Source organism: Astatotilapia calliptera, chromosome 3 (genome assembly GCF_964374335.1).
Source record: "Astatotilapia calliptera chromosome 3, fAstCal68.1, whole genome shotgun sequence".
NCBI lineage: Eukaryota > Metazoa > Chordata > Actinopteri > Cichliformes > Cichlidae > Astatotilapia > Astatotilapia calliptera.
The window spans coordinates 27,106,301-27,126,740 of record NC_137424.1 but is presented as its reverse complement, the minus strand read 5'-3'; the positions used below and the strand labels follow the sequence as shown (position 1 = coordinate 27,126,740).

At 38.7% G+C, this 20,440-nt stretch overlaps 1 protein-coding gene across 2 annotated transcripts in view; it reads left to right on the top strand.

Annotated features, from left to right (window-relative positions):
- The window catches only part of pde5ab (phosphodiesterase 5A, cGMP-specific, b), a 68,011-nt gene that overhangs the window by 13,064 nt on the left and 34,507 nt on the right, over positions 1 to 20,440 (top strand). For both annotated transcript variants that reach the window (XM_026158134.2, XM_026158145.2), the window contains exon 8: positions 12,133 to 12,215. In XM_026158134.2, coding sequence (XP_026013919.1) covers positions 12,133 to 12,215 — 83 coding nt within the window. The remainder of the gene's footprint in view (positions 1 to 12,132; positions 12,216 to 20,440) is intronic.

Genomic DNA, 20,440 nt, shown 5'->3' with positions numbered 1-20,440 from the left:
CAATTTAGTACATGTCCCATATTTACTGTCAGAGAGAAAATACAATCTGATAAGGCAGGAAAAATTTCATGAATAATTCAGTGGCACAAAGAAAGACAAAGTGAACATTTCTTAGTGCCAATCTGTGCAAACATTAAACTACAGTACACAGCCTCCAGAGAATAAAGTCAAAATTAAAAAATGACAAATGCACCAAACAGGAAAGTGCAGTGAAGCGATTTGGAGGAAGAATACACTTACAGTATAGTGAGATATTAAATAAATAATAAGCTTTACTATCAAGTACAAACACATTGTAAACTTACCTTGTTGTTTGCTATATTCCTTAAAATATTTAAAACATTTTCAGTTGTGCTTTGTCTCTAACTGTAGATGACAAAACAAGTTAAGGTTATAAAACAGCAAAGTGTGATTTTGAGCAGGGCGATATGACCAAAATTATTTATCACGATATACATTTGAAAATTTGCGATAACGATATAACTGACAATATAATTGACACTAGACAAAATACTTTACAACTCCACAACTTTATTAGTGCAAAAAAACCACTTAAACAAGCAGCTGTTTTCTAAGTGCATTAAAGTTATATAAAATTTAACAGTGCAAATGAAAATTCCTTGCTGACAGTTTAACCAAAAGGCATTTCCAGTGGAAATTGGCCGACATATCCTCAGCATAACCATGTATAATATCCACAAATCTTAAAAAGGGGTTATACACACAACACGGTAATATTATGTTGAAGCTTAGCAAAGTCGTACTGAAACATTTGACAGATTTTCGAGCGCCGTGTACATAAAATCGTTTCAAGGTCAGTAAACACAACCAGAGTTCATACATGAGGCACACGGGATTATAACTTTTATAACACTGTCGATTTTCAGAAAAATCAAAGGATTGATTTTAAGTGTGCCGTATTTTCCAAACAACACGGTAATAATGACGGCCCGCTGGCATGCTCTACCAAAAATAGTGCTTTGTTGTGTATCTGACGGACGAAAGCTAACCCAGTTCCACACCACTGAAGCTGCAGCATTTTTACAAACCAGTTCTGGTTCATCTGTTTCATTCAACAATCCGCTTTCGCCCTTCTCATTCTGCGTCGCCAACATGCTTTTTCTGCCATGTGCGTATGAAAACAAAGGCATTGTGCATGTGCGTTTTACCCACATTCTATCACGATATTTCATTTTCTTATCGTTGCCCAACATTATGCCCGTAATTACTGTGAATGGTATGATATGGCAAAGCGCTAATTCTATTTTAATTGTTAATTCCAGCAAGCAGCGTGTCAGAGTAGATTTTAAGAAGGACAAATCATATTTTATATATTTTATATCTTTTTAAAGATATATCTGGTACTAAATAGCTGTTTCAAAATAGTTAGATTTCAAAATTGGCTATTTTGACTTCCTTGTTTTAAAGACTCACAGTGTCAAGCTTTCAAATGGAAATCTGTTGCATTGCATTCTCCATTGTCTTTTTTTTTTGGCTCCTTGTGATCATTCTCGTGTTAGAAATATCTCTTATTACCTTCCATGACCTGGGATTATTAGTTGCTTTACATTTTTTTGTGATCTTTAGACAGATTGGTGCCTTTCTTCAGGATTTTGTCTGTGCACTACTTTGTAGTGTGGTGACTGTTTTATTTTTTCACCTTATTCCCTTACCTTTTCTTCATAAAAAGATATCCACCTGGTGTAACAAATGCCTGATTACCTGAAGTGTTGCTAAGTCAAGCTTTGACACTATTTCTAAGGGGATTATTGGCACACCTTTAGGGGCACCATGCATATTTACTTTTTGGATATTTACTTGGCTGGTTTACACAAATGAAAAAAGGGTTGCAGTTAGCAACCTTAACATATTGTGTCTATCCATGTCACAAATTATCACTGTCAACCTCAAAGAAAATGCTAATTCTTGTTTAGCACCTTTAAAATTTATTTTATATGTAGTTTTAGGCTCTAGTCATCATCTTTGTGGTTATTTTACCTCCACCAACATGTTTTTAGTAATGCGTGCATGCAAATCATCGTTCTGTCTGTAAACAGAATCGCTCTAAAAGTTTTGGATGAGTTTGGGTAAAACTTTGTATGGTTCTACAGTGTGTTCATTATAGCAATTCATTAAAACTGGCCTTGCAGCACCCAAGGTCTTTAAGGTCAGCTAAATCGTTTATTGGTCAAAAATTAACAAAGAGCCCTAAAACTTACAAACTATGATTCTTACAACTGTGGTGTGTATTGTCAACATATAGAAAGTACCATAAAGATATAAATAAATAATTAAGGATTTCAAATATCATGTCACATTTGACCTCTGACCCCTCCTTCAAGGTCAAATAAGTTAAACCTTTCATAAAATATATTACATTTAGAACTATGCTTAAAATGCCTTTGTTTGTATTGGTAACATTTAGGAAATGATACAGATATATGGCGATTTTAAATATCACATTATAAGTATCATGTCAACTTTGACCAAATATCTGACATCTGCCTTTCTTTGAAGTTGACCCCAAAACGTGCTATTTTACTGCACTACAAACTTTTAAAGATACATATTAAAAAATAAAACAAAAGTAAAAGCTGCTGTGAGCAGCCTTGGTGGAGGTTTGCACTCGCTGAGTGCTTCTTGTTTATTTTTCTTGTTTGTGTATGTTTTCAGGCAAGTTGTCCTCAAGAAGTGCAATGGATACTCTCTTTTCATATTGTGTCTATTTGAACAGGCCCTCTGTCCTTTTGCTTGACCTATCCAAGAGCAGTAATTCATTGAGAAGATTAGAGGTGTGGTATTGCTTCCAAAACATCATGTTACACCCTACATGCTATTTTTATCACCTTTTTTAAAACTATCATGGAGTTCCTTTTATGGTCAGAAATTTTCAAAGCTAACACTACTGACAGACACTTCAGGTAGCTTATATAGGCCTTATGTAAGGTGCTTTATGTTAACATTAGTACAGTGGGGAATGTGGCAGATCAACCTTTGAACAAGAGATATTTTGGGAGATGGAAGAAACTTTTACAAAGCAGGTGCTCCAGGGAAATATTCCACTGCTGAATGAAACACTGCATTAAACAGTGGTTTGTTAGTGTTCCCATTCCTCTGTCTTGAACAAGACCATTCAGTTTTTAGTAAGGCAAAACATGTAAAATATTCTTAAGCAAGAAAAAATAGGCAGTGGAATAATTTTTTAAATTCATTTTTTTAATCATAGTGGTGCAAACTTTGGAGAAAATTAGAAGTTTTGATATTTTTTTGTTAGTTTGTTTCCTTTTTCAACTTTTATTTCTGTCCAGCAGTCAAGTGGTAATTTGTTTTTTTTTTTGAGCAATGACACCTATTGTTAGAAAGTGAGGAGCAAGCTGAATGCACCTCCAGTGCAACTCTAAAGAGATGCATTGATGTCACAGTACATATGCAAGCAGTGACCTATACTGTAATATCAAAAATCACTACATCAGTGTAACTTGTTAATTTGTAGCTATGCTTTTATGAGTAATAGTTATTTTTAAAAATTAGAGTTAATATTACATGACTATGCTACTTAACTAAGATGGCACAGGGTTCTGATGAGTAGAAAATGGCCTTTGGTGCATGACATTCATCTTTATGTCTGTATTTTTAATGTAGAATTAAAGGTTTTAATAGATATATTAGTATATATATCAGTCGAATATATGTGGTAATCACATTGCCACCATCGTCCCTGCCAATGCGCAGCACAGAATGAGACCCTAGGGCTGGAAGATAATCCAAAGATAACACAAGAAAACTTGGAGCAATGAGCATGAGGAAGCAGGCAGGCTGGCAGCTGAGCAAAACACACAGTATTAAACTACAGGGGTTCCAGTGACTGGGCAGGCACAGTGGGATTGTCTATACAAGAAGTCACAGAAGCTTTAGTCACAGGAATATTTACGAAGGATGAATGGTGACCTGTCAATGCGTTACCGGTGTTTGAAAAGAGAGCACTGCCTTTAGCTAAGACACATGGAAAAAGGTGTGGATCTTTATGTGTCTAGGAAGTTTTAAATGGACAGTCACAGGATTAATCTATGAATTAACTTCAAAGGGGCCTACAAAACTCCAAGATTGTTTTCTGGACTAAGCACATAATTGACTGTGGTTACCCATCTTCTGACCAGGACGGTAGACATGAGCAGCAAGCCGGTGCTAATCGTCCAGGCATTTTTTTTTTGTACGTACAGAGGAGAGCCGCCTGTGTGATTCTACATTGATGATGGCAGCGATAGAGGTGGTGTTCTCCTTCTTGCAAGCAGAATAGGGTGGCCAGGTGGTCCATTTCCAGGATGTAGTTTGGAGAGCTAATCACTTCTTATTTGGCACTCAGTTTCCCAAGTAAGAGTTCCCACCACAGACGTTGGTGAAAGGATAGTTTCTGGCTTGGAAGAGGTGTCCTTGGGGGAATATCGAGCATCTGGCTTTACATTTTGTGAACATTGGCGGTAAGTTATTTTGAAATTTAAATGGGTACAGAGCAATGCCCACCTGGCCTAACAAGAATTGAGATGCTTGACTGCTTGGATGTATGCTAGGTCCAGACATTGAATAGTTTTTCTGTACCCTCGAGCCAGTGCCTTGACTCCTCTGATGCCAACTTACTACAGTCAACAGCTCACAATCACCCACACTGTAATTTTTGCTCCTTGGAAGTCAAACAAAAGGAAAAGCAGGCCTAGGGATGCATTTTTGTTATGATGATGTTGACAAGGGAAAGGATCAGGATCAGGTGTAGGACCTGATTTTGGGGTTCCCCTGCCACGATGAACTTGCCCTGGATGTTGGGTTCTGTGAGGACCAGGGCAAAGGAGAACTTGTCCTTCGGGAAGTTAAACGTACGTCGGGCCGTCAGCTCCCACTGAAACAGGGCCTTGGTAGATGTTAAACAGGTAAATGAGGAATATTCACGATGGTCAAATGGTGGCCTGTCAATACATTACAGGTGATAACACGACAAAATGGCATCAACTGGAGAATTTCCACAGCCTTAAGAATGCTGGGAGAAAGGTGAGTGACCTGAGACCAGAGGCCTGCTGCCAGGTGTGTCCAATAAAAGTGGACACAGGGCACAGCAAGGCAGAACCTCCGGAGACAATTAAACAGAGAACCAAAGAGAGAGTGACGGAGTGCGAGACAGAGAGCGAGCAAGGACGAGCAAAAACCACCACACACACCAAAACCCAGAGTTGGAGCTGCCCAGGAGGACAGAAGAACTTCAATACTGTGGATTTGGAGTTGGAGCTGTCTGTTGTTCTGGATTAGATTAGATTATTTTGGCTTAATTCAAAAAAGGTTGATTAGATGTATTTTACCAAACTTTGAATTGTTTCTTAGCTTTTCTATATCTTGCAATTGGTCACTTGACTAGCCCGGGTTCCATGGTTCCAGAATTTCTGCATCTCAAAAGGTACAAGGACCTCAAATCACAATGTGTGGGTGCACACAAACTGAAATTTTTGTTTTACTATCAGCAGATTCACACAAACATCCAAAGATTAGGGGCTGACGGCCAGTGACCTCCACTGGTCATGGAAAAACAGAGCAGTGAAAACCTGTATGATTAACCCCTGGTTAATGATCTGACTGGAAGTCAGATCATTACAAGAGCAACATTAAAAGCAGTCACACTGACCAAGAGAACTGTTCTGATTGAAAATTTCAGATCCTTCTGTTTATTATTCCAGGAAAAAGAGGTAGCGTATTTAAAAGTGTTTTCTCCTAATTCAGTTCTGTATTGTGAGAGTGTAGGTAGTACTGTTTTCGCTTTTGTACACATATAAACACACAGATAAGAATGACCATTCCCAAAAAGAGATGTATTTACAAAAATAACTAATAGGCAAGTCTGGAAGCAGAGATGACAGCTTAGCCGCAGCATAACAATGATGTACATGATTTTGACAGTCAGTAATAAAACATAAAGCACAATTATAGTTCTTATTAATCTCTGGCTCTCTTCGACAGCATGTCTTTTATTCCGTCTTTTATTTTATTCCTTCTCTCACTCCAACCAGCAGATGGCCGCCCCTCCCTTAGCCTGGTTCTGCTGGAGGTTCCTATTAAAAGGGAGTTTTTCCTTCCCACTGTCGCCAAAGTGCTTGCTCATAGGGGGTCATATGACTGTTGGGTATTTCTCTGTATATATTATTGTTGGGTCTTTAACTTACAATATAAAGCGCCTTGAAGCGACTGTTGTTGTGATTTGGCACTGTGTAAATAAAAGTGAATTGTATAGAATTGAATAGACATTATCCAGCTTCTTTATGTGCTGACCAGGTGCATTCCTAAAGAGCAGATCTAATATCACCTTACTCTAGTAAATTTAAAAACAATTGCAGAAAAGAAGTGCTCTTAACCTGAGGTAAGAAAGGGAGTTTTACCTAAGGATGGAAAATTGATAAAAATTCAAAATCCATTACGATATCACTTTGATTCAGTTGTCTCATAATTACCATCTAACATTATATACCTGTAGGCTACAGTTCTAGGCACCAACAAAAATCTCTATGCTAATGAGGACACACAAATAGTCTTTCTCTTAGTATTTATGTATGAACACGAAGCCAACAGCACAAAGCAAAAATAAAAAACAGCACAAAGAGACTTTAAAGTGATCACCACAATGATTCTATGTTACAAACAAGAACAGGTAGAAACAGAGGCTCCAGCCTGACTGCTAATGACTATTTTTTGTTACCTGTTGAAAGTCCAGGTCTGGCTACTGGGCTGTGGTTGGCATTCACTCAGCTCTATCACTCTGGGTTCTTGGCTAGCTTAGCGTTAGCATGAGGTGTGTGGAAGTGCTTGCAAAGAGCCGAGGTTTTTTTATCAGCATAATGCAGATATTTCTGCCTGGATACAGTTTTCAACTTTATCATTGCACTCTTATCTTTGAGTGCAATAAAATATAAATAAAATGTTCATGTCCAGACTGTAGACTGTGCCACTAATTTCTTCCTCCGGAAAACAGCAGCAGATTTGCAATCACAGTTCATCACCATATAATTAGTTACTTGACAGGACTGAATCAGAAATTGATTCCAGACTGACTCCTCCTTTCTACCATCTTTATGCACCAAAGTCAAAGGAGCTTGCAAAGAAAAGCGTCTGGACTTCTTTAAGTTGCTTGAAGACGTTTCACCTCTCATCCGAGAAGCTTCTTCAGTTCTAAGGCGTTAAGGCGCCCACTCACATCCTGGGCCATCTGACCTCAGGAATTCGCATGATAAGGTGGGGCCAGGTTTCACAATGAACGCACCCGAAACTCTGGCTGATTGGGACCCACGCCCAGTTTCCCACCTTGGCTCAGGCGATTAGAGGATCATCGGGGGTCCTTTTGTCCCTCTGTGGGGGGAAACTCCCACTAGGTTTATATCTGGGACTCTCCACCATTTGACCTTAGAACTGAAGAAGCTTCTCGGATGAGAGGTGAAACGTCTTCAAGCAACTTAAAGAAGTCCAGACGCTTTTCTTTGCAAACTCCTTTGACTACGATGACCTGGATGACTGAGAACATTCACAGATTTATGCACCAAAGTTGCTATGAAGACAGCAACTGACTGGAAGTGCTCAGAGACCTGGTTCTCTGTCTTCAAAGCAAAGCTTTGTTTCCTTTGAAATAAGGAATCAAGTTCATTGCACGTGGTTGCACTAATTTTGGTCATGTTGCACATGTTCCAACCACTTTTTCCCCCTAGTACCACTGTAGGTTGATGCAGTGAGTGAGTGGACAACAACAAAGATGATGCCAGAAAGAGATGTTACTACAGGGACCACAAGGAGGAATTCTTTGGTAGGAAAGCTGTGATTCAGGGTGATTCAGAGAGGAGAAAATAAAAAGATCTAATTTTGTTGTTGAAAAAATAATCTTTTGGGGCTTAACGTTGTCCAGCAGACGTAAGGCTCATCAGAATAGCTTTTCCATCATTAAATATACCTGGTAGTAATCTATGATATGTTCACTCTATAAAAATACATATTAGCAGCTGCAGGCTAAAAAATAATATAAAATAATATAAACCACATTTAGGCACAACATTCTAACTATTATAATATCTAGTTATTTTATTTAATATTTAATTAATTGCTATATTTTTTTCATTTATGTGTAAAATGAACCCATACTTAGTAATATAACAGCTTTTTAACAGTATGTACTAATGTGTAAACATTATGTGCATGCCTAAATCTGGATAAAGCTGAAACCATTAATACTTTAAATCACTCAAGTCAAGGCAGCACCAATGCAACCTTTAAACAGCCACAACATGATGGATACTCTCATGTGCTCTTCTTATGACCTGTCACCATAATGTCAGAATATATTGTCTTGTTGATATCTGTGATATGTATATACTTTTATATATAGTGAAGTGGATGACGGAGCACCAGATGTGTTGGGTGGACTGCTGGGTTGGGTTTATTTTTCAGGAACGATCCGAGCATGTACAATGTCTTATATTTCTCATTAGAGATATTTTTCAGGAAATAGATTTCAGCATTCATTTATCTTCACTTACCTACATCACTGCACTTGGCTAAGCAGTGCAATTCCAATCTCATTGCCAGTCCCAACATCAACAGATCAGTTTTATATTTCTTTCCATCTGGCTAGTGGGTAACTGTACTGAATGTTGAGTTTTTCTACATATTGGTTTTGTAAAGCATCAACTGCACAGTCAGTTCACTGTTTAATGATTGTGTTTAGGCCTGATTTAACTGGCTTAGGAATGTTGAAATGGTTTGCATTAGGTTACAAAACACTGGTGCTTTACTTTGTCTGGTATTTATTGTAACCCAGTTAGCCCAATTAAGATGATTGCTTGTTCTGAATGTTATCCAGACAAAGAAAGCAGCTGTCATAACGATTTCAGAATAACCATTGTATGGAAAATAGTGTAAAGCTATGTCTACCTTGGACTTCACTATGAGGAGTATAATAAAATTACTTTGCACAGAGGGAGAGATTACCCAATAGGTCCCAAACCCTCACTTTGTTTGAGACCTCATGCAGTATGTCCTCTTGCAATTTAAAGGCCAGAAGATAATAAAAATATAATCTTTTACTTACCAGGTTCTGGATTTCTGCTACAAAAGCAGTGAAAAACTAACCTAAGATTCACTAGCTTGTAGAACTATTTTTAGCAGCAGTAATCTGAGCTAACTTGAAATAATAATTTTCTGTAAAACTTTCACATCAGTGGGGAGGGATTTTGGTCCAATCTTCTCTATAACATTGCTTCAGTTCGTTGAAGTTTGTGGTCATTTGGGTCTCACTGTGGTGAGACTACAGTCATGTTGAAGGTTGAAAAGCAGAGGGTTTCTCCTTGCAGCCCTTCCAAACAAGCCATTCTTGTTCAGTGTTTTTATAATTCTACTGTCACAAATTTTAACATTGTAACTGAGGCCTGTAGAGTCTGAGGTGCGGCTTTTGGTTTTTTTGGGGGGTTTTTTTGCAGTCATCAACTGACTTTGGGGTGACTTTGCTGGGATGTTGATGCCTTGAAAGACTGGCAACTATCTGTGAATAATCTTTCACAGTGTAAAATGATGGACTTCAGACTACAGACTACAGGACTGTGATTGCAGCCATTACCCAACTCTCTGTGAATGGTACTCATGGCCATTGATCAGTGGGCTTTGATCAGTGGTTGTTGATCAATGGTCATGAGAATTTGCATAATTAAGATTAAGGAACTGACCTCCCAGCCCACTGTTCCTTCAGTGGGCTGTTTTCAGTCATTGTGGTGATCGTGGTTCAAGAGTTAGCAGTTCGTCTTGTAATCGGAAGGTTGCCGGTTCAAGTCCCAGCTTGGACAGTCTCGGTCGTTGTGTCCTTGGGCAAGACACTTCATCTACCTCTTACTGTCAGTCTGCCCCAGGGCACCTGTGGCTACAACTGTAGCTGCCTCCACCAGTGTGTGAATGTGAGAGTGAATGAATAGTGGGATTGTAAAGCGCTTTGAGGGTCTCGAAAAGCGCTATAGAAATGCAATCCATTATTATTATTATGCAAATGTACTGTTTATAAGATTTGGGGAAACCTGCAGTCAGCTGAGATTGAAGAAGTCACCTGGATGAGTGACGAAACGTTTCTCCCACAAAACGCTACGTCCAAATGAACAGAATCAACTTTTGGAGATTTACTTAGCTGGATGATTGAGCGTGCATCAAGATGGACTTCAGATAGTGTGGAAATGGCTTTATAACCTTACAATGATTAACTGAATTTCAAGGGTTAAAGAGTATCTCAAAGTGATTAATATGTCAAAACCACTTCACCCGCAATTCTCTCAGGTGCTCTCGATGTTTTTGGGTAAAGTGACTCCTTTTTACAAACCACTGCTTAAGTTTGCGTATAGATTCTGGGCATGTGTGTGTGTCTTTGTCCCTCTCCTGACCTCACAAGTTGTCAGACTAGCTGTCTCCCTTTCTTTTATACCAATCCCCCTTTCTCTCTTACCTCTTTCCTTTCTTACTAAACATTTACTCTGAGAAGAGACTTCTTCTAACCTTATCTACAAGACAGCCCTCTGTATACACGTGTCAGTGTTAGATATCTGTACTTTTTCAAGCAGGACACACAAGTCTTTGGATTTTAACATAACATTTTGTCTAGGAAAGGAGCTTTCCTGTAGGAAGTCTACTAAATGAAAGTGCTGTTCTTAAACACTGACTGTACCAACAATAACATGGAACTTTTTAAGATGTGAGCCTGCATTAGCTCACTTCATTTTACTGCAGTAAATATATACTATATATTGTGTGTGTGTGTGTGTGTGTGTGTGCGTGTGTGTGTGTGTGTGTGTGTGTGTGTGTGTGAGAGAGAGAGAGTCTGCTTGTATGTGAGCGCCCATATCTAATATATGGGCTCTCGAATGCATGCACTTGTATGGTGTTTAGCATTTTGCATGTAAATATGTGCACAGTAGATGTTCATAGTGTGGAGATGTGGATGTTTGGCTTGGTGCGTGAATGTGATAGGGTTTGACATTTGGCACACCACCATAACTATGTTGTTGTTCTGTATAGTTTAGCTCTCCCCAGTAGAAATAAATCTGAAATTGTTTCCTAAAAACATATTACGCCATTAGCGTGAGTGAATTTGTGTGCGTAGAAACCAGCCAATGTTTTAGACTTTCTTTTTATCATTTTCTGATTTTCCCATTTCCGACCGTCTTATTATTTTCCTATCTGAACAACAAAATAGGGCTTTTTATATCAACATAAACCACCACTATGATTTCTTTAATGACTTGTATGTTTAATCTGTTTAATCTATAATCTGCTGTAGTTAACTATTTCTTCGTCTTTCCTTCACATGATGATGCTTCGAATGAATATAAGACAAACCTAATTTATTCCAGTGTTCCCACATGCAGGAAAACATTCCACTATCATGTGTCATCCTGTTATAAACTATTCCACTTGCCAAAGACCCCAATAAATGTCATAACATCGTTTGGTCCTATTTATGTTTAAAACAGCTTTATTACACTCACCTAAAAAGATCAGTTACCCAAGAGCAAAACTATGTGTAAGTATGTACAATAATGGGGGCAATCTTTCCAAATGAAGAAAGATCATTCGTCTTTAACATCCTGTCCCAACCTTTTTAAAATAGAAAAAAAAGTATCCTTTGTGAAGGGTTGGGAGTGCAGATTGAGAGAAACAAGTCCCTATAAGGGGGGAAAGGAGAAAAGAGGACTGGAATGTCAAAATAAACTCTCATTCTGGCAAGGCTTCATAGGTAATAGATCAACATCCCTTTTTCATGCTAGGAAATCTGTTTTAGGCGCTGTGCACAGTACCTCTGTTTAACTTGAGGCATCTGGATGCTGGGTTTTGCTTTAGTAGCTTAACTGAAGGGCAAGAGGAAATCAATATAGCCAGAAAACACACAGTAGACCTGCAGCAAGTCATAGAAATGTTTATGTTTATATTAAACCACACAAAATTCTGAATGTTTTTTTTATAATCTTGCTTCTAATAGCAACTTCTACCTCTTGTTATCCCCTACACCTCACCAAACTCCACCATCCAAATTAGTCATGTTTTTGACATCTCAGAGAAGTAAACTGTCTTTCATTCTTTTTGCAGAACACTTTCTCCAGCGTCTTTCACATGGATTATGAGGAACTGGTGAAGGACTTTACTGGTGAAGTCCTAGATGCCCCAAAAAGGTAAGAGGATCACCCTCAGCACAAGCCTGTTAAAATGGCATTCGAGTGTTAATGACTTTATGCCTTCAGGCATACTCTAGCTATTTTCATCAGTATTTTTGCAATGTTGAAAACTGTCCTTTCTCTCTCCCTAAGAGGCCTTTAGATGATGTTTGCATAATGGGCACTTGCACAAAGATCTATTATCATCATGTAGAAGGAGATGTTTTGGAAGTAATGAAAGTCTTATTATGCCCCTTCAGTCACACTGAATTGATACAGTGTAGACAAGAACGAGGGGTTCAATACTCTTAAGTTTGCTGAGCTGATTTGCAGCCTGTTGGGATCTTTTTAAGGTAATCCAAATTCTTCACCTGCCATGTTCCTAGATATTCAACTGCAGGATTTCAGTACAAAGCTTTTGGTCCTCATTAGCTGGGACCTTTTGGCTTCATTGCACTGTCCTTAGGTTAAAGTTGACAGATCTTGGGTTACAACCCATTTACCATGATGATGTGGACGCTTTTACTGACTTGGAGGCCATCTGAAGCCTTTCTCAGACACCATCCATTATGAACATTGTTTTGAGATACATGTGCACTCCTATTACATCTGACAACTCAGGTGGATGATGGAGATTTTGGTTGCTGTTAGTTTGTTGTGTTCCCTGAATTAGCGGTTTTTGTGGCGTTGTAGGGCACATGGTCATATTGGTGGAAACAGCTGCCATTTCCATGAGCTGTGTGCTTGGTCTATAGCTCAGGTGGTAGAGCAGATCACCTACTAACCGGAATGTTAGATGGGAAGCACTTAGGAACAGCATAGAAAAAAGTGCTTGTGCAATTTGGTGTGAATATGTGAATGTACAAGTTGTGTAAAGCGTGTTGAGTGTTCAGATAGAGTAGAAAAGTGACATATAAGAACCAGTCCATTTAACCTGCAACTTTCCAGTTAGTACCATTGATCAATGGGGTTTGATGAGTGGTTGTTGACCAGTGGTCATGATAATTTGCATATTAATGATCGAGGAACTGACCTCACAGCCCATTGTTCATTTAGTGGGCTTGTTTCAGTCATTGTGAAAATATACTGTTGATAAGATTGGGGAAACCTGCAGTCAGCTGAGACTGAAGAAGTCACTTGGATGAGTGGCGAAAAGTTTCTCCTGCTGAAAACGCTGCGTCCAGATGAACAGAATCAACCAGTCCATTTACCATTTAACAGTCATTAGGGGTAGTCACATCCATAGCAGGACATCTCTGTCATGGTCCTGGGTCGTTGATCCAGCATTTTGTGTTCATTATTATTATTATTATTATTATTATTATTATTATTATTATTATTATTATTATTATTATTATATGTTTGGGGGGTTCTGTCTATATGTATTTGGGGTTGGATGTTCTAGGTCTTTGGTTATAGTTTATGCTCCCGGTTAGGTTTCGTCAGTGTATACTTCCTGTTTTACTTTGTATATCCATGTATGACTCCTCTGTGTTCAGTTTTGTGCTCTCCCTGCCTCGTCTGTGTAATTAGGATCAGCTGTGCCTCCCTCCGGTTTGCCATTTTGTGTTCCTCAGCGTGTGCATACATAGTGTCTGGTTACCTGTGTTCCCCAATGGTTCGTCTGTGTTATTCTGCGTCATTGGGTCATCTTTGCGTCTCTCTGCTCCACATTCTGCTCTCCATTTGCAGCTCTCCATCCCCTGTGTACCTCCTTATGTCTTTCCCTGCATGTGACTTTGTGAGTTATGGTTTCGTGTTTTGTTATTATTAGTGTTCCCCAGTTTAGGTTTATGTTAAGTTCTGCCCTCGCTTTTGTTATTGTGCACTGTAAATAAACTCACTCACACCTCCGCCGCTGTCGGCAACATTCACTCCACCACACGACTGCTGCCCCAGCCGTGACAATCTCACTCCAACTAAATAAACAATTTCATTCACAGTATTCTCAAACTTGGAGACTTGAAGACGGGTGATTGGTAATAACAGTGTGTCCGGAAGGGATGTGACTGGGAAGGACCTAAACCCAAGTGGCGTTCTTTTATTGGACTTATGTGCTAACCACAGTTTGTCCATTATAAACACCAAATTTAACCATAAGGGTGTTCATAAGTACATGTGGCAAAAGGACAGTTGCAGGTCGACAATCAATTTTGTAAAAGCAGGTTTGCAAGCTATATTCTGGACACTAAGTGTAAACAGGCACTCAATTGTGAACTGATCATCACCTAGTGGTGAGTTGGCTCATGTGGTGAAGGAAAGGCCTGGTGCATCCAGACATATAGTGAGGGTGTACTGGCTTCATCTGGAAGAGGCCCAGTAAGCAAGGTATTCGGTTCCCACTTCCAACATGTTCTGCACCTCCTCCTGTCATGGTCCCATTTCAAATCAGATAGAGGTTGCTGGAGGTGACGGGAGCCATCAAGCTGAAGAAGAGGTTGTATGGGGGCTCGGATTGTCTGTAGAACTCTGGAGGGAGCTGGCAGGCACTGGCAGGCCAAGTGGAGTGCAGTTCTTGCAATAGCTCAAACAAAAACTCGGGTGTGGGAAGAGCTCGGTAAGGTTATGGAACAAGACTTTTGATTGGCCTTGAAATTATTCTGGTAAACCACCAAGCAACTAAGAAGTGAAAAGTAGTGCTTTACTCACACAGTGTATGATGTGCTGCTGACTTCCACTGAGCATGTATTTGGGCAGTGGAAGGAATACTTTCAGGGTCTCCTCAATCCCACTGACACATGTTCTGGAGAGGAAACAGAGTCTGGTGACGAGGGGGGGGGTGACTCGTCCATGTCAAAAAGCTTCCACTTTGATGGCCTCATCTCTGCTTTTGGTGAATAATGTGGTCCTGTCAGCTTCATTGGTTGGTGCTGACTTACACTTAATTGTCCTGGTCTGTTGGTCATGAGTCAAGGGAGAGAGGAGCAGGTGATTGAGAGATGGATTCATGAAAAAGTAGATTCTATTAATCTGGATGTAGGGTTTTTTAGTGGGAAAACTAAAATTGCTAGATGAACGGAACAAACTTTTTTGGATTTCTTTACCTAGATGATTGAGCATGCATTAAGAAACAGATGGATTTACAACCTCTGAGCAATAACAGAAAGAATTACATTTTGGATACAAAAAGCAAAAATTAGCTTTCTCCGAAGGCTAGCCGTTCCTTAGAGATAGAGTGAAAAGTTCAGTCATTCAGGATGAACTCAGAGTCACTCCTCCTCCTCACTAAAAGGAAGTAACTGAGTTGGTTTGGGCATCTGACTAGGATACCTCTTGGGTGCCTTCTGGGCAAGGTTTTCTGTGCATATCCTACTCATAGGAGTCCCCACGGTGTTAAGTGACGGCTGTGTGCAGACAGGAATAGGACCCAAGGTGCAGACTCCAGAGACAAACTTAAACCGAAACAGCTTTAATGCTGAACTCAAACATAACATAACTGGAAAAAATCAAACTAAACTAACACCGGCGGACTGACAAAACACACAGCAAAATAAATGGTAGATCACGACACGGACACAGCGAAACACAGGGCTTAAATACACAGAGGGAGCAATCAGGGAATGGGTAACAGGAGGGAAACACAGCTGGGGCAAATCAGGCCTAACGAGACAAAGGAAGCAAAACACGAAATTAACATGAGACATGGACTTTCAAAGTAAAACAGGAAACATAACAGAGATGGAACAAAAGACACAGACTCACATGCAGTCACTACAACAGAGGGAACAGAGACGTGGGACCAGGGCAGACACAGACACTGACTGGACACAGGGATATAGCAGACAGGGGAGACAGCAACTAAGGATTACACAGACAGAAAACCAGAACACTAAAACTCTAACCAAACCCCACCCAGAGAACCTTAACTAAGAATAATCCTAAGACCCGTAAAGCAAAGCTAGAATATAATGAAATAACAAAATCAAAGAACCAAAAACACAAAACACTGGGTCAACGACCCAGGGACCCTCACACACGGTAGACCCAGGGAACACTGGGAAAGATTACATCTCTCAGCTGGCCAAGGAATGCCTTGATGTTCCCTCGGATGAGCTGAAACAACTGACAGGGGAACTATTGAACTGTTCTATATATGGTTTTGGTTGCTCATTAAAAGTTTGTGTACATTATGACTACTAGTGCATTCTTATGCTACGTCACTGGTTGCCTGTTAATATGATGCAATTATAATATGTCATGCATAATTAAGGTTTTGTGGGTCTAAATTGGAAGTTATTTTTGTGATATTAAAATTATTTTATACATTTATAAGGTCTTACAGGTGCATAAACTTTACAAATAAGCCACTTTAGCAAGTTGTGTATATATTTGCCATGGCAGGAAAAAATTAATGATCAGTAGTTTTTATCTCTGTGTCCTGTTTGTTCTCTAGAAATGATAAAATGTCGCAAATAGTATAATGGTCATTTGTAAGGGAGAAACGGGAAAATAAGAGTCGTGAAATGATTAGAAAGGAAACACAAAGAGGTGAAGACTGAGTTCCCAACACAGGGTTAAATGGTTTTAGTATTTACAGCCAGGATGAGTAGAGGGCCATGGTACAAGGGAAAGGATTTGGGAATCTGCAGTTGTAGACTTGGGTTGCAGCCAAGAGGGGTGAATAAGAACTAATCTGATTTAAGATACAATGAGATAGAGATCCTTCCCCTTTACTCCCTCCCACTCACTCGTCTTTTGGCATGCTGCTCTCTAGGGCGGCCTGACCTCCACAGTTGCTATGTAGCATCTAAAATTCAATCTTAATCTCATCCTAAGCAATACAATTGGATTGCATGTTTGTATTTGTGTGTGTGTGTGTGTGTGTGTGTGTGTGTGTGTGTGTGTGTGTGTGTGTTTGTGTGTGCAGTTAAGTGTGCATTCACTACATTTTCTGTGTATCAACATATCCATATATAACCTATGCATATATGTTAGTGCTTTATGTGATTTTGATTAGTCAGTTTGGTTTGCCTGGGGTAAGAAGAAGAAAAAGAGGTATGCTATAGTTTGATGGACTGCATATTTATAGGAGAAGTGAGAATAAGATTTTATACTAATAAGAAGCAGATAAAATTGGATTTTAGTTTCTGATAAGTTTCTAATTAATGACAAGTTTCTGAAAATAAACTCTGCATGAAGTGCAGCCATATCAGCTTGCAGCCATGGATAAGTGTAAAGAGCTCACTGAGATTGAGTGTGGTACTATAACGGGATGCTATTCCTAGATATTGTGCTATCAACTTTCTAAATAGTATTACTGCAAAGTGAAAGTATTTAGGAGGCATAGTACCTCAGACACAAGGCTGAAACCCACATAAAATGACAGAGCATTATTGTCAAGTGCTGAGTCATATAGTGCATAAAATTCACCAACACTCTGCTGCTAAGAGAAGTGTGAAACCCCAAAAGTAGGGATATTACTATTTTCCACCAAAAAACATTAAAAATGTAGCTTTATGAAAATAAATACAATATGACAGAACAAACCAACTCAATAAGTAAAATATTAATACAGAAAAGTTAGGAGCTTAATAAATTAAGATCTAAATATGATTCAATAGGGAGCTTAAAATGAATGCAGGTATTGTGGTAGTAAATATACAGTACATGAACGTAGATAAAACTTTAACCAAACTTTAAAGTAGTTCCTTAACTTTAACGTAACTCTTTAATTCTGTGATATTATTTAGTAATGTGTGTATTTTTTATTGCATATTTCATAAACATTCCTAACTGTAAAATTGCAATATAAGCAAACAAATGAAGCCTGAATATAACATGCTATGTAATGTATTAACACTGCAGTTTGTAGACCCAATTTGAAGCTAATCTACATAAGAAAATATACAGCTCAAGAATCGAGAGGAAAGCTCAAATCACACATGAGATTTTGACTGAAATATTCAAGTTGAAAAATATTTTATGGCGTGGACAACAAATTGATGTGACAACATTACATATATTTCCTACAATATACAAGTTTAAGTTTTTTTTTTTAACAAAGAAGTCAAATTATTTTGAATTCAGCTATGCTACTCCAAATAAAAATCAAAAGCATGTCATGCACTACTCAACGACTCACTACAACGTTTTTGAAAATTAATTTAAAATCTGAACCACATATTTGTGGGTTAATTCCAAATATTAGGAGGGGCCAAAGCTCTTTGTGCTGAGAATCACAACAAGAAAGGCATGTCATAAGATTCTGAGAAATGGAATAACACACTGATTAATGTTCATAGGATTTGGTGACGATAATAATGTAAGTGGTCTTTAAATGTAACCTTAATGCATTTAAAATAAAGAAAACTAAAAATACAGAGAATTCATGGTTTGGTATATTTTTATTTTATTATTATTAAAGATCAGGTAATACATAAAACATGCTTTTGATCAGACTTTAATCACTTTTTCCATTACTTTTCCCATTCTGTGTCTCTTAGCTATATCTTTATAGCTAAGACACAGCTAGGACACAGTAAAGGAAAGTTTGGTGAAACAAATGGACCTGTGAGTTTCAAAACAGAGTTTTAACATCCTTTTCTTGTGTGTGACTGATTTAAACCCAACGTACAGATATTCTTCTTACTAGGTCTTTTATTTTTTAGATATTCTGCTCTCCAGGCCTCCTATTTTTGTGTCTGAAATTGAAATAATTGGTAGATGGACCAGACACAAACCAGACCTTGCCTTGTCTTCTATAGGGTCTCATTTTGTATATCCCACTTTCATTCCAGTTTCTCCTAATCTAATAATTCTGTTTAAATGCTGCTGTGTGTATGTGCTAGATTTCCTCTGGGACAGCTGCGAAATGGCAAAAATGAGCAACTCCATCTGGGCCGATGTGGGAAGGGAGGGAGGAGCAGTGCAGGATGTTAGCTTTGACTGTCTGGAACTGCTGGAGGCTTTTTATAGTGACATTAACTGCCACGGCTGTGGCTTCCCAGTGACACGAAATCTTTTTCGCTAAAGCTGGAAGTTCAGTCATGCTGAACTGATGCTGTAGATACAGCTCACAGGAATGGCAGGCAGATGATTTCAAGCAGACAAAGTGGGACAATGAAGTTTGTGTAGGTCTGGAGCTTGATTGTTGCCCGGAATCAAAACCCAAAATTTTCTGTCATGGTTTACATGATGCCGGCAGGTTTTCTATGACCTTGTTTAAGTCAGTCACAGGGCAAGGGAGAGGAAGGGTGGATTTTAGTGTGGATTTCAGTTTGAGTGATTAAACCCAAACACAAATGCACATAGTCTGCTCCTTTTCCATCTGTGTGTGGGTGTATACTGAGGTCACTTTGGATAGGACACATTGAGGTAATTAGCTTGAAGGATCAAATTTATCCAAATTTAAAGGCCTACCATGCATTAAATCTTGGAAATCAAAGAAAAACACTAAAAGACTCACTTTTACTTGAGTAAACGAATGACTATCAGAGACTTAAACACTCCATTGTGCTACAAATCTGCACACACATACACACTACAAAATTCATTTTTTAATGTTAAATGTTCTATTTTTGCTCTTAATAAAAAACTAGACAAATAATTTAAGTAAGTAACTTCAAGGGCCAAATACATTATATTTCTTTACGTCAATATAGTAGGGGTGTCGTGGACCGCAAGTGGCCCCCGGGCCACGAGTTTGAGACTCCTGCTCTAGTAGAACCAGGCTTAGGGAGAGGCAGACATCTGCTGTGTTGGGAGGAATTTGCCAGTAAGTGTACTTCAGGTCTACTTCACTGGATGGTTAAGAGTGTAAAGAGTCTCAGAATCTGTGGGCACAGTTGGCTGGAATCACTTGCCCATAATTTTACCTCTAACCCTAGCCAGCCAATGGAAGAACACCCACTGGTTGAGGAATGTCTTCTCCTGGTCCACAGAGATGTTCACTTGCCCTAGTGCCCCATATTAATCATTTGCCAGTAAAGCCTTGCATAATGTATAATGGGCTTCTAAATAGTTCAAAACACAAAATACATCAATATTCAGTTTTTTGTTTTTTATTTATTTATTTATTAATCAATCGTTGTTTTTTGGGTCATCCACAGGATTTTTCTGCTGGATTATTTGAAAGAAAATTGGAAAATTCACAAGTAGGCATAGATTTCACTGTACTTTGTTGGACATTAATAGCAGATTAACACAACGGATGCAAAGACTATGCAATGCTCTTAAAAGTTAGTTAAAGAACCAAATTCTTTAACTAACTTTTACCACATGAACATGAAACCAGCCAGTGTTTG